The sequence below is a fragment of the Botryllus schlosseri genome, chromosome 7 (assembly GCF_051294905.1).
Source record: "Botryllus schlosseri isolate E-star chromosome 7, Bs_hap1, whole genome shotgun sequence".
Classification (NCBI taxonomy): Eukaryota; Metazoa; Chordata; class Ascidiacea; order Stolidobranchia; family Styelidae; genus Botryllus; species Botryllus schlosseri.
In genome coordinates this window covers 1,377,231-1,391,393 of record NC_137242.1, presented here as the reverse complement: position 1 = coordinate 1,391,393, position 14,163 = coordinate 1,377,231, and the positions used below count along the sequence as shown (strand labels likewise).

Genomic DNA, 14,163 nt, shown 5'->3' with positions numbered 1-14,163 from the left:
AAATTCACACTCACTTGAAATGTAAGGCCGCCTCTTCCTCGTGGGTTAACTGCTTCACTGGTTGGGGTGCGGGTGTCGGGACCTGTCCACAAATAAATAATGCACACGATGAATAGTATAGTATATTCCTATTGAAATAAACTTGAATATTTTTCGAATTCAAATTTTAATGCCACTGACGTTATATTTTGTGATACGATCGTTGATACACAATGTTCTTTCCAATTCTCTACTAGTCACTGACGATTACCCCTGACGAGTGTCAGCCCAAAACATTCGGTATCATTACAATATGAACACACTATTCAATTCAATTGTAGCTGAAGCTTTGTCCCTCAAACTTTCTTCAGATAATATGCAGCAAAAAATCTCTTGTTTCTGAAGTTATGTACTCACCGTGTGGATTGACTGAGTAGCTGTATTGCTGCGTGGTGGATTAATTGAAGAAATTTGGTTCTGTAACAGACAAGAAATAGTAGTGATTTGAATAAAACATTGTACGTGGGAGCGTGCCGTACTTGACTGATGACGGTTTTAGTTGCAGACATATTTCCGTCCGTTCTTTTGAGATCGCTGGTGACTTTCGGGAGCGCAACTTTGGCCGAGTTCAAAACTAGGATTTGACGGCCCGCCGTAGACTGCTGGCCTGAAAATTTTTACAATTGTCGTTATAAATCCAAAACTCTACAATACCGGTATATGAGTAGGGCTGGGCACAAGGATATGAGTGCTTGAATTTGAATCAAGTCGCATAGTGAGAGACGATATTTCCCAGTACTGAAATTCAGGGTTGTAACGACTAAATTTTTGTATTGACTCGAATTTTACTCGAGTCATTGCGCATGACTCGAAAATTTTTAAAATTTCAGTAGTATTACTATATTATTATTATTATCATATCATATCAGACATGACTGCAATACCCTGAACTTGACCAAAATCGGACGTACTCGGAACTTGATTAAAATCAAACCTGGCGTTCGCGGGGCAATCTTCCCTGTCGGCCCCAGAGTGATTTGCGTCTTGGTCCCGTCCTTGTTCAGGACAAACAACGTCTTCAGCTGGGAGCCCAGGGAACCCAAACCCCCTTTTAGCGGGTTATTAGGCGTCGCCAGCTTGATAACCTGAAACGCGACCCAAACGTTGACATGCGCCCCGAGGTCGAGCGGCTCTCAAACCCACAGCATGACAACTAGAAAATTGTCAAATTTTGTAAATTAGAATAGAATAATAGCTTCAGTACAGAATTATTGAATTCGCAAAAATATGATCTGATTTTGATTTTTCAATTTCGAATTCTGCTGTCTGTTTCAAACGTTTATTGTATTCTAAATAACCTACCTGGATACTTTTCCCCAGTCCAGGACCAGCAGGCGCGACGACAGCTTTTGGGACGACGGGGCACTGAATCTTCGCCGGGGCATCGATCACTTTCACGTTTTCTTTACTCAGATTGCCGCTCAGATTCGAAAGTGGGGTCGGCATGGAAACGACAGCGGGAGGGGCACACGGGGTGATGAGCGCTTTTGGGGTTTTATCCTCAAGGCTTTTGTCGGTGTTCTCTTCAAGGCTCTTGCTGGCGTTTTCGGTATTGGAAGAGTCAATTTCAGTTTTTTGCGCAGATTTTAGGGTATTATCCGATTCCAAAATATCCGGTTTATCGGGACAAATATCATCTTTAATTTCAGTAGTTTTCTGCGACTCCGTTTCCTCGATTTTCTCTTTTTTCTCTTCCTCCTCTCTCTTTTTCTTCTCCTCGGCCGCTTTCCTTCGCTCTTTTTCACTCTTTTCATCTTCCTCTCTTTTGATACGATCTGAATACAGACAATATAACCAAAAGTTATTGATTTGATGCCAATCGGAGTGATATTATTCCAAACAAACAAAAAAGGCAACCACTTTTCAACTTTTTAAAAAACAGCGAAGATTGTTTACAAACGCATTTTTTTTTCACAAAATAAACGCATAAAAAAAAGAAAACGCTGCACATAGAATTTCAAAATTATGTCTGAAATAAACGGTGTTTAACTCAAGTTATTAAAACGGAATGATTCAATTTCCTTTAATTTTCCTCATTAAAAATACTTTAATTTTCAAAAATATTTCCAAATTTTGCAAATTGCAACTACTCCAAGGTCTTCATGCGTCACAATTATGTCACTGAAAAGTTTCCGAATTTTAAAACTCGATGTCAAACATTTTCATTTTTTAGGTGAAAAAATAATGGCCGTTAAGACAACGAAAATATTCCTTACCTTTCAAGCTCTGCAGGTACATTATCGTGTCGTCGTCTGGCAGCGAGCCTTCCGTGATGTCGTACGTGATTTGAGAAAACTTTTGGAAATCGTCTTCGAGCTGCTTCAACGCCTAGGAAACGCAGATAACATTTGACGATTGTTCATTTATTAAAAAAAATAGGTGGTCGACTTACCTCGTGCAAGACAATCTCGTACTTGTCGGGACAGAGCCGTGATCTGACCAGGTCAAACTGTTCTTTCGTGGAATAATACCAGACTTGACTGGCGCCTTCTCTGTGAAGGTAAGTAATTTATATCGACATGATTGTTATCAGCCCTGGACAACTGAATAATTGTGGTTGTGTGATTAGACTAGTCGGGGCAGAATCTAATTATATTCCAATTTGTAAAATGTCTCTGCACCCTCATTTTCATTCCAATCTAATTTCTGGTCTTACTGAAAATGCTACAGAAATTTTAATGCACATGATTTGAACATGATTTTTCATGTATTTCTTTCCAACTCGGCATGGAGTTCAATTTCCAATCGCGCAATTAAGCGACACTAGACACTACATTAGAGGCTGTACCAAAACAGCCAGGGTTGTAACCAAGTCACAAGGCTCCGAGTCACAAGTCAATCTCACTTTCACAGTTTTGACTCGAGTCAATTCGAGTCATTTTCAATTCACCACCGAGTCAAGTCCGAGTCCAAGTCAACAAGCCGAGGGTCAAATCCGAGCTACGGTATTATGACTCGAGACCGAGTCCAAGTCATTGTGTAGACTGCTCAATTTCCAGTTAAAGTCTTGTTAAACCCACTTTTTATGACTATGTGTGGTGATATCGAATGGTTCGCATTTATAATATAGTCATTTTCCTCACTTTTAGCAGTTTATGGTCGCATTTTCAAGTACCAGTACCAATAGACAAAATCCCAATAGTGTGGTAACTTTACTATTCTTCGAAATTAAAATGAAATGTCAGACTTGGCCGTCGGTGTCTCGAGTCATATGACTTGGTTCGAGCCATCTCCATATTTTGAGAAAATCACTTCAGTCAAGTCGAATTATCAGAAAATGGTGACTCGAGTCATTGCAACCCTGCAAACAGCACAGTCACGTCACTTTAAAACGGTTCCTACCAATCACAATCAAATTAATGGTCTTTAATGGGACTCGAAGAAACTCCAATAGACCAGCACATACAAATACCTAATATCAAAAAGGCAGCATCAAAACAAGCTTTTCCAACATTACATCGATTTGAATATTATACACATTCTGTAGTTAATATTAGCGTTGAGTGCGATTTCCAAGGTTCACCGGTCCGCGAGGTTAAAAAGGCTGAGAACCACTGGTCTAGTGAATTCATTACAGCTTAGTATATCAACAGTGGTAACACCTAACTTGATGTCGCGCGCAAGAAAATTAGACTATTCGAATTTTGACCATTACACCCCTGCTAAAAATGCTTGATTTCATTTCAGTATCAATACATTATTCAGTAATATAATTCTAGGCTTGCATATTTGGCCAACTAAAAATACCAACTGGATCACATTCGCAGCAATAATTTCGATATTGAATGTTATTTTGTATTATTATTTAAAATCATTTAGCCTATGCTATTTAAGAGGCTTACACGATCAATCTCCTCGCGATGAACCAGTAAGTCCTCCCGTGCCGGTCCGCGCCCAGCGAGTCGTGTCTCAAATACTGGCCTTTGAACTCTTTTTTCAACTCGCAATTATAGACGCCGTTGAGTTTATGGGCGACGCAGATTTCGCACTGCCATTCGTCGTCGGGGACCTGCGGAATATAAAAAGCAGGGCTGTAACGACTCGAGTAATTTTATTCAAAATGGAGATCGACTCGTCTTGACTTAAGTTACTTTGTATATTGACACGACTTGTGCTAGAGTCATTATCGATCAAGTCACATGACACGAAAATTCTACATGAGTTATTGAAGTCTCGTATATCAGGACCGATACTTGAAAAATAGGCCCAAAAACTGTCTTTTTTCTGCTTGTTATCATGTTTAGAGCGAGACTTATGAGTAGGCCTATATTATGAATGCGAGGTCTTTGATGTCACCCAAGAGTTTCAAAAAAGCAGGTTGAACCCGACTCGAACTCGATAACGGACAGTAAACACTATGACTTGGACTGGAACCGTTGCTCCCCGACTCGGAACACTGATTCAGCCATCACACGAGGAGCTTGATATCGCAATTTTTGCAAGGTACACCAGAAAAAAAAATTCACCTCGGTGAGCGGCGGGTCGCAGCAGGCCAGATGGTAGACGGCAGGGCACGTTTCGCAGCAGAGCAGGTCGCCAAGCTTGTGACAGGCCCGGCAATGGTCGTCGTATTGGATCACCCCGTCCGTCATGAGCTTGTCCCGAATTTTATTCGAAGCCAGGTACGTGTCCGTCAACGTCTTCAGTACCTGAAAACAACGATACTTTACCCACCGTTGTAACCAAGTCACAAGGCTCCGAGTCACAAGTCGATATCTCACTGTTATAGTTTTGACTCGAGTCAAGTCGAGTCATTTTCAATTCGCCACCGAGTCAAGTCCGAGTCCAAGTTAGCGAGCTGCGGGTCAGGTCCGAGTCATGATATTATGACTCGAGTCCGAGTCCAAGTCCAAGTCATTGCGTTGACTGCTCAGTTTCCATTTAAAGTCTCGTTAAACCCACTTTTTATAACTCTGTTTGGTGATATCCAATAATAGTTTACCAGTTTCTGGTCGCATTTTCAGGTACCAGTACCAATAGACGAAATACCAATCATGTGGTTACTTTACTATTCTTCGAAATTACAATGAAATGTCGGTCTTTGCCATCTGAGTCTCGAGTCATATGACTTGGTTCCAGTCATGCTCAAGGACTCAAGTCATTACACAAATTGACTCGAGTCGAGTCATTTCCGTATTTTGAGAAAATACCTCGAGTTGAGTATCAGAATATTGTGACTCGAGTCATTACAACCCTGCTCACTAGTCACTAATAACTAAAAATGCTCTGCTCTTTTCCAGAAGCAGTCATTGCCGGTACTCTAGTAGAAGTAGTCCACAAATTTTCACTTGAGCACGATTTCAGTTAAAAAGTAAGTGTTCTTGACCCAATTCAGTCTACAAAAATCACTGTCCAGTGGAAGTAATACTCTAAAATCAATTTTACGAGCAATAGTTTCAATTTCCAAGTGAGTACTTTGCCCAATTTGTATAAAAGAGCACAAGTAGAGGTAGATAGGAGGAAGTACGGCCTGGTTTTGGCTAATTAAACTCTCAGATAGAAGCACTACAAAACAAATTTCACCAACTAAATTGACACAAACGAATCCCAAAACTGCTGTCTACTTTTCAACCGAAATTTGAAGGAATTCGACAGTACAATTTAGCAACCTCCGACAGCATAATAATCCACATTCGAATCTTTTCAAAACCACTACCTTCGTCTCTATCAACAGTATCAACTCACCAATATTTTCTCTTCCGCGCCCACTCGCGGGAATTTCGGGTTGGAAACAATTTCGAGAACGGCGTCGTGTTCCCTCGTGCTGTCGAGATAAGCGCGGACCACCTCGGGCCAGGTGATGTTGTCCAGAAAACTCAGAGCCGAGTCCCGGGAGTCCTTCTGGTCCTGTAACAGCAGTGCACAATGCACGTTAGTGGTGTTCAAAAATGACTTTTTTTCTCAAATTGTACTGGCTACTTGATAACATTGTCAAGTTACCTAATTTAAGCCTACACACCAAATTTGGTTCAATTTCAAACAGCGGAAGCGGAGTTATTTCTGTCGAAAAATTTGGATTTGAATAAAATAGTATTAACGGTGGGCACACTTATAATAAATAATTAAAGAGTTGGTCACCGTAAATACTTTATTTTATTGATAATACAAATTTTTCGACGGCAATAACTCTGCTTCCACTGGTTGGAATTGAACCAAAGTTGGTGAACATCGTTCCTATAGACAACCTAACACTTCCATGGGGTGAAGAGAAAATTTTGAATTTTTTTGTTTGTTAATTTTTATATAACAAATAGAAACTTTCTTCTCCTGTAGCAATGCGGCTACTGTGTAAGTTTAAATTAGGTAACCTAACAATTTTATCAAGTAGCTAGTACAATTTGAGAAAAAAAGTATTTCAGCGTTGAGGCTGCGGCACGATTCCCAAAAAAGTGATTTCCAGCATGAGGTTCTTAACCTTGACTCGGTGAAGCAGCAAGCCAGCACACGAATATTTTCGATAAGTCACGAAACCACATTACACTCCTAATACATTACTATCGGGGTGGAGTGCGATGATTTGGCTTATGCTGTATAATTTCGGGTGTGTATCGACCTCCGCAAACCCCTGAGCCTGGGTCAGTGAACCCCGGTTAATAACCGCTGTATCAGTGTATCAAGCCGTACTCACCGGCGGGCCAAATTGTGTTCCGGCGGCGTCCTCTTCACGTACAATCGATTTCAACACAGAAGTATAACACTGCAAGAAATATGCAAAAAAATCACAATATACATACTCTTGGAAATACAACCGGATATTTTCTGCCGTCAGGGGTAATCGTCAGCAAGTATTAGAGAATTAAAAAAAACGTCTGTGGATCACCAGTACATAATTCATATCATTGTCTCAACAAACCTCGGTTATCAATATATTTGTGTCCTCATCAACAAGAGCGGCACAGAAATCCTCGAAAAGCATCGGGGAAAGTCGTAGAAGAGATCGAAAATGACGCAACGTCTGTAGAGACAGAGGCAGCAATAAAATAAAAACAATAATTTTGATACAGTTAGGTTTCTAATAATTCAGTTCGAGCAGCGATAGATTATTTTTTCCAGTATGCCTTCTGAAATTATACCCCAGATATAATATTACAGGATGAATAGCACGGCCTACCTCGTATACTTCGAGAGCGGGCAGCACCAAATTGTTTGGGATCAGCAGATCTTGACTGGATTCGGGAAGGTTTAAATGCGGGGCGTCCTCGTCAATTTCAAAGTCGGAATATTCGTCTTCGTATTCTATTGAGCCGTCTGAAAGTAAATAGCCCATGGAAAGAACGGTCTCAGTTCCCGATCTGCCACGAGCCTTTTTCAGGGGGGGGTCATGAAACCATTCATAAGTCCGCTTCATTATATCGAAAGAAAGAAATGAAAATTTATTAAAAACACTGGTTCAGCAGTCAGCAATAAGATGCATCTCGATCTTTTGAGTTAAAATTCCTACCGCCATCACGAATCCAGAAATTCAGACAAATACAAGCTTAATCGCAACATTTTCAAAAGGTTGAAAAAACATGTCATTCCTTTTTAGCTAAATCATAAAGCAAGGTGCTAACTGAAAGCGGATGAAAAATGCAGGAAACTACATTCGTTGAATGTCTGAATCTTGAAGTAAACGACGAAGTTTGAATATAATATATTAGATGGGTTAATTACATGGAAACCAAAAACGCACCGATTGAAGACATGTCTTCATCTTCCTCTTCCAAACTCAATTCGTCGTCAGATACTTCCGATAGCGGCTTCAATTCGGATTCAGAATCTTCGGTGTTTTCCTGAAGGGAAATAGACAACCTGACTTAAAAAGTTTCGAAAAGAGCCGGAAAAATACTGGGTTATAGCCAAGTCGCTATGTCCAGAGTCACAAGATAATATTAATTAATAGTTTTGACTCAAGTGAAGTAATCCATTTTCAATTCACCACCGAGTCGAGTCCGAGTTCAAGTCATAGTGTTGGCTGTTCATTATAGAGTTCAACTCAATCTTTGAAACTCTTGAGTAATTGATACCGAAGCCCTCACATTCATAATAATGCTCTTTTTTCTCAGTCTTGAGATGTAGCCTATATTCAAGCAGATAATTAAGTATGTTTCCAGGCTTGCTCATCAAGTATTAGTCCTCATGCACGAGACTTGAATTAAGTCATATAGAATGTCTCGAGTCCATACACAATGTGACTCAACTCAAGTCAACGATTAAGTGCGACGAGTCCCACTCGAGTCATGGCCGGAGTCATTACACACACCCTAGGAAAAACGTTCCCGAAAATACTCACATCTTCTTCAGGGGACACGTAATCGATTTCATAGTCATCGTCTTTTTCCAAAACCATTTTAAATTTCTTTTTTTCTTCCTTTTTATTCTTTTCCTTTTTCTTACGGCCCCTTTTTGATCTACAAAGAGGTTGTGATGCTCACGTTGAACTAAAAGTTACAGAAAACAGAAAAGCCATACTAAGCATATGTCAAAAAGGGGGTACAAGACTTATTATTATTGATGGAGTCAATTAAGTGTTTGCAAGTGTAGGCTATTACACAGTGTGGCATGATGGAGTGGAATATTGTTGATTCAACCATCTAGTCAGCTACACAAGACAGTGAAGAGCTTCTTGGAGGTGCCGAACTTTAGTATACAATTGAATGATTTATTGAAAAAAAACAGAATATTTCCGGCTGACACTCGTCAGTGGCAATCGTCAGCAACCAGTAGAGGACTGTTTAGTGGAGTTTGTTTGCAATCTAAAAATAGTAGCCTACATTGTTCTAAAGTCATCTGTTCGCCTACTACTGGAATTGTCATGACTGAGACGTCATATTTGGTGATACAATAATTTGTCGATATACAATGTTGAATTCTCTACATTTCAATACGAATATATCGTTCAATTGCATGCAATACATAGTCTTAACTAATCAGCTATTCTCACCAACAATTTCAAGAAATATACAGGTCAGGACTCACAAGCGTCAAAGTCAATATAGTCTATAGTTGGTCTGATCCTCCATACCAGGAAACAAAAATTATAGGAATGCAACTAAAGCAGCATAGGCTATACATCATAAGAGTATATTGAAATTTCAAGAATGTTCGACTCCAAACCTCCAAATTCACTGGTAATTTACCTGACAAGTCCGAACTTTAGCACCAGTAGCCTATATCATGACTTTAGGAGTGCAATGAAAGCAACATATAAAGTAAACATAATATATTGATATTGAATGCTTCAACTCACTTTCCCGATACATTCGATGGTGTTGATGACCCACTGCTGCCATGAGTTTTTCCGCTAAAATGCAAACAAACAATTGTTTAGGATAATACTGGATTTTGGGTATTATTATTAGGGGTGAATCGAGTAAAGTATTGTGCTGATTTTTGTCGGATACTGAAATTATACGCTTCTTAGTCCTTGCAACTAAGAGTTAAATTTATCAATAAGAATTTAGTTTTTCATCTGTTTTGATACATTGCGAACACATTATATATTTTGCTTTGCAAACGTGGTATATTTTGTTTCAAGTTTCATATTTCAACCATCCTTTCAGGCTGTAGCTGACTTGATGATCTCCCGATCCCCTCGCTACAGCCTGGTACTGAATTCAATTATATATACTTTGCTTTGTACTCATCTACCTATGTATTTTAAATGTTCATGGAACCGAATAAATTCTCTCTCACTATTCTACAGTTACAATTTCGTACTGTTTAGAGACATGGTCATACAGTTTGGAAAATAATTTATATCATCTGGGTACTTTATTTCATCACTGGGTCGCGATTATAGTAATTCGTATGTTAATTAAACAAGTTATCAATATACCAATATAACAACCAATCAACCAGTGCTGGGATGAATATTCTGAAAAACTTACATGAATAATAAAACCCTCAAGTCTTCACAACTCAACAGACTCTTCAAAATTAAATATTACTTATTAATTTATGACACCAGACTTCGCGATCGGTAAACGAAATGATGATGGGACACCCGCCGGCATCACGATACACACGCAATGTTGGATGTGTGGATACACCGGATGCCCCATTTTTCTTTTTCGCGCTAATGGCTGCAACACGCGCACTGATGAGGTTGAATTTGGACAAAAAATCAAATTTTGTCCGAACTAAGAGTTCTTGGGTGCATTTCAACCTGAGACACGCATGGACGGACGCGCTGACATCATATAACAACAATATCAGATGACATCACGATGACGTCACGGCGTACCTCGACAGTATTTTTTGTGTTGCAGCAACCCACCCCGGAGAGTTGGTCAGCTTTCTCAATTCCGCTGTCACTTTGGAATCGCCTGAAAAGGCGCTGGCCCACTCGCCACCTCCATTTTTCGCTTTCTTTTTCCACATTTTCAACTTCTCCATCACGCATTTGCAGAATATCGCAACAAAACTGCGTAAATTAAGCGATTCTAGGCAATCTTCACTATCATTGCGTCATCAACTACCGCCATTACCACAAGCTCAGTCAGTACGATTTTTTGCATCACGTGAAAAAAACAATGTGTCGATCGGATATATTTTGCCACTTGAGGGTGCAGCTGAGGTACAGTTATATTGTTGTTAGTGGTAAATCCGCTCGGATTCGCGCCAAATTTCAAATCGAATAGGCTTTTGGAAGTATACAACTTCAATATGGCAACAAACCATGTATTCATATTGCCAAATTCATTCCGCTCGAAGCTTGAGGGAGCAACTAAGTGATATTGTTGTCATCATCATCATGTCATGTCATGCTTGTATTTCGAATTGAATGTGCTCGACGACTGTCGGATAACTGCCGACTTATAGCACGGCCCACCTCTAGACTTTCTGTAACACACCGCTTACGCGGATGAGGTGGCGAGGAGGATCCTAGGTAAACCTCCAACACTTAGGTATCGGAATTCTGAAGTCATGCTTGTATTTCGAATTGAATGAGGACATGCTCGTCGAATGTCGGATGACCAGCGGGACACTGTTCCACATCAGGTCTGGCATATTTGATGGAGCGATGATTTTTTCGGTCGATCATATGATATTTGGACGACGTGGACGCGCGTGTGTTTTACTTGTTTGCTTTTGATTCCGAGGTAAAGAAGTCATTGAAATATTCGGGGCAACGACCGCAGCGGAACTGATACATAAACTTGACGATTTCTAGTTTCCGCATATCTTCTATGTTTAGAACACCGAAACTCTTCAGCAGCGACTTGTTGGATGGACAACCAGGCCCATGTGGAGCTCTAGCTATGTCGGCAGTAAGTCGGCTTGGATATGCGCCAAATTTCGAATTGAATATGATTTTGAAAGTATAGGATTTCAATATAGCAATTCAATTCAAATCAGTTCAATTGATTGCTACAATTTTCATCATTTCAATCCACGACCAGACTGTGATGCAATGGAAGATTGGAAGGTGTCAAAATGGTCATTCATGAACATCAGTTGATCGATAGATGTCAATTGCCAATAAATCAGGGAAGGTTTTCACTATAATCATTCCTGACGGCAGGTGAGGCACTGCCTTCTTAGTATGCTCTTTTTGACACCCTCCTGTCTGTATATTACATCGCATTGTGTCTTCAGTAGGCTATGGCATTGAACGTGCAATGTGTATCTTGCGAGGCGATGCAAATAATAATAGTAGAACCGCCGATTGCATTGGATATTGTATACGTTCTCCTTTTTCAGGAAATTAAAAATGCTGTCCTCTAAGGACGCCTAAATGTCCAACATTTTGTCAATCCGTCCTCCTTCTGCTTTTACAGTAAGGGTAATGGACAGGGTGAACTGAAAATCGGCATAAATGAGGTGTGTTCTAAACATAGAAGATATGAGGAAGCTAGAAATTGCCCAGTTTATGTATCAGTTCCATTGCGGTCAATGTCCCTTAAATTTCAGAGACTACTTCACCTCGGCGACAAAATCGATCAAGTACAGCACACGCGCGTCAACGAAGAACAACTACCATATGATCAGGACTGAATACAAGAAAACGCATTGCTCTATCAAGTATGCCGGACCCCAATTGTGGAACAGCATCTCGCCGGCTATCCGACAGTAGTCGAGCATGTCCACATTCAAGTCAATTTCTTCTAAAGCAAAGCAAAGCAATTTCTTCTAAATGAATACTATAGCCACTCTTCAGGATTACCGGACCACGACCTAACATCGACCTTGCCCTCCGCCACATGCCACCTCATTTTGTCGCTTACGTCTTATATTCTCTGCATTACTTTTCATTCAGTGTGCGTGCATGCCTTTTATTTACTTCGCCTAGGCTAAGGTGGGTGTCTGATATTACAGGCTACTCCTAGTTGTTTCGACACCTTCCTATCTTTTCATTGTATCGCAGTCTTGTGATGTTTTGAAACGATGAAAATATTAATAAACCTGATTGATTGATTGATTGAAATAGGTATAATGCGGGCGTTAAAGCGGATCATTCGGGAGTTGATGACCTTTTTCGTTAGCAAATAACAAGTTTTCCAGTTGGGATTTGTTAAAAGAGTCCTCTTTTCCCTATTTCAAAATATGGAAACCGTAGTAGGCCTATTATGTAATAATGATTGCTTGGTAACTGCCCTGACGAAATTCAGTTCACATAGCAAAACAAACTTTGGCACTTCGGGATCCGGAAAGGATCGAGGACAATTTTTACAAATCAGAAAAGCTAGCTAACCGGACTAGAAAAGTGCTAATTCTTAAACCGTTCCAGCAAATTCTCCTGAGTTGACTAAAAAAAATTCCCGTCTTACACCCGTCTTACCCCTCGATCATCCATATTACAGATTTCGCGTTTTCCAGTTGTACATGCTGTCCTGTGAGAGAGAGAGAGAGAGAGAGAGAGAGAGAGAGACAGAATCTTTATTCGTATACATTACACAACAAAAATGTTGACTGACAGTCAAGCTATAAAGGGGGACGAAGTGCCAAAAAGCAGGACACTTGGGCGTTTCCGGAATACATTTTCGATATATTGAAAAATGAGGACAATTCCTCCAGAAGGATAGAGGATGGTTTTGAGGACACATGAAACATTAACTTCATAAGCCTTCATTTCTTAGCTAATAGGGACTTTTAAGACATGATAGTCATAAGGGCCGAAACTGCACTTCGACAGCCCCCACAAAAAACTTTGGTCTTTGGCACCCGTAGGGCTGTACGTTTTTCCGCTACGTAACTGCTAGATATGTTGCACTGCTTAGTAGGGCAGCTCACGTCACATAAACGCGCCAAGCGCGAAAGTTTTCTATAATTCATGATTGAATCGGTCAATGTGATCAGAAATTGCATAATGCTATCAATTTTTATTCTCTCTGCTCACATAATCAGATTTACCGGTAGACCTGATGAGTGAGGTCTTGGAAAACGTAATAGAGGGCCCGTAACTAAATATTAAACAGCATCGGTCGGAGCCGTTCGTATAATCTCTTCGTTACAGGATGTTAATTCGTTACCTCCCGTTCGCTTTGTCAAAATATCTTGAAATCGCCTGAACGTACTAAAGAAAAAATTATACTAAAAGACGAGCAAGATTTCAAATTGTAATTTCTTCATTTTGACAAATAATTTTTCGTTGCGGGGTGGCATTTGTCTTGTGGGGTTCAGACTGCTCGGACGGGAACATTTGGCGCCAGCCATTTAGCGTCTATGGACAATTAAACATATATATGTATGTATTTTGAAGTTTTAGGTCAGCAAAAGGGCAGTCCTTTTCGGCCAAGGTTTTCACGCTTCCGATCGTTCTGGCACACTTCTCCAAGTCGCATGTTAGCCTACATCTTACATGGCCTAAAACTTGATATATCTTGGTCCCCCGTGGCTCGATAATGGCCGACGCCGAAATGGCCTTTTCTAATAATCGTGCGTATTTTTTCGTGGGGAATGGTATATGCAATAAACAAAATATTTTTTAACATGAAATCGCGCGCAGCGCGAGGAAATTTAAAATTTTAGCATAGATCGGTTTCCAATAAAAAACAGTGTAGTTCAGGAAAAAAATTCGGACCCCCGTCGAGCTCGGATTCGTAATATACTCGTTTTCCCCACTCTTAACATGTTTATTCAAACAGAGAAAAGACAGTTTCCCGGCCTATTTTTAAATCATCTGTCCTGATATACGAAACT

The 14,163-nt window shown here is 40.1% G+C and overlaps 1 protein-coding gene across 3 annotated transcripts in view; it reads right to left on the bottom strand.

Annotated features, from left to right (window-relative positions):
- LOC145443050 (nucleosome-remodeling factor subunit BPTF-like) overlaps positions 1-10,532 on the bottom strand; it is a 38,095-nt gene extending 27,563 nt beyond the window's left edge. Inside the window, exons 1-17 of one of the 3 annotated variants that reach the window (XM_080321035.1) lie at positions 10,265-10,532; positions 9,269-9,322; positions 8,312-8,429; positions 7,712-7,811; positions 7,151-7,287; positions 6,893-6,994; positions 6,668-6,736; positions 5,725-5,886; positions 4,506-4,688; positions 3,882-4,048; positions 2,432-2,531; positions 2,256-2,367; positions 1,342-1,814; positions 974-1,124; positions 519-646; positions 397-456; positions 15-82 (exon numbers count right to left, since the gene is read on the bottom strand). In XM_080321035.1, coding sequence (XP_080177161.1) covers positions 15-82; positions 397-456; positions 519-646; positions 974-1,124; positions 1,342-1,814; positions 2,256-2,367; positions 2,432-2,531; positions 3,882-4,048; positions 4,506-4,688; positions 5,725-5,886; positions 6,668-6,736; positions 6,893-6,994; positions 7,151-7,287; positions 7,712-7,811; positions 8,312-8,429; positions 9,269-9,322; positions 10,265-10,416 — 2,336 coding nt within the window. In that variant the 5' untranslated portion in view covers positions 10,417-10,532. Of the gene's footprint in view, positions 1-14; positions 83-396; positions 457-518; positions 647-973; positions 1,125-1,341; positions 1,815-2,255; positions 2,368-2,431; positions 2,532-3,881; positions 4,049-4,505; positions 4,689-5,724; positions 5,887-6,667; positions 6,737-6,892; positions 6,995-7,150; positions 7,288-7,711; positions 7,812-8,311; positions 8,430-9,268; positions 9,323-9,908; positions 10,235-10,264 lie in introns of those variants that run through there. The other 2 variants (XM_080321036.1, XM_080321037.1) reach the window with 2 other exon arrangements.
- Between the last annotated feature and the right edge of the window lie 3,631 nt (positions 10,533-14,163).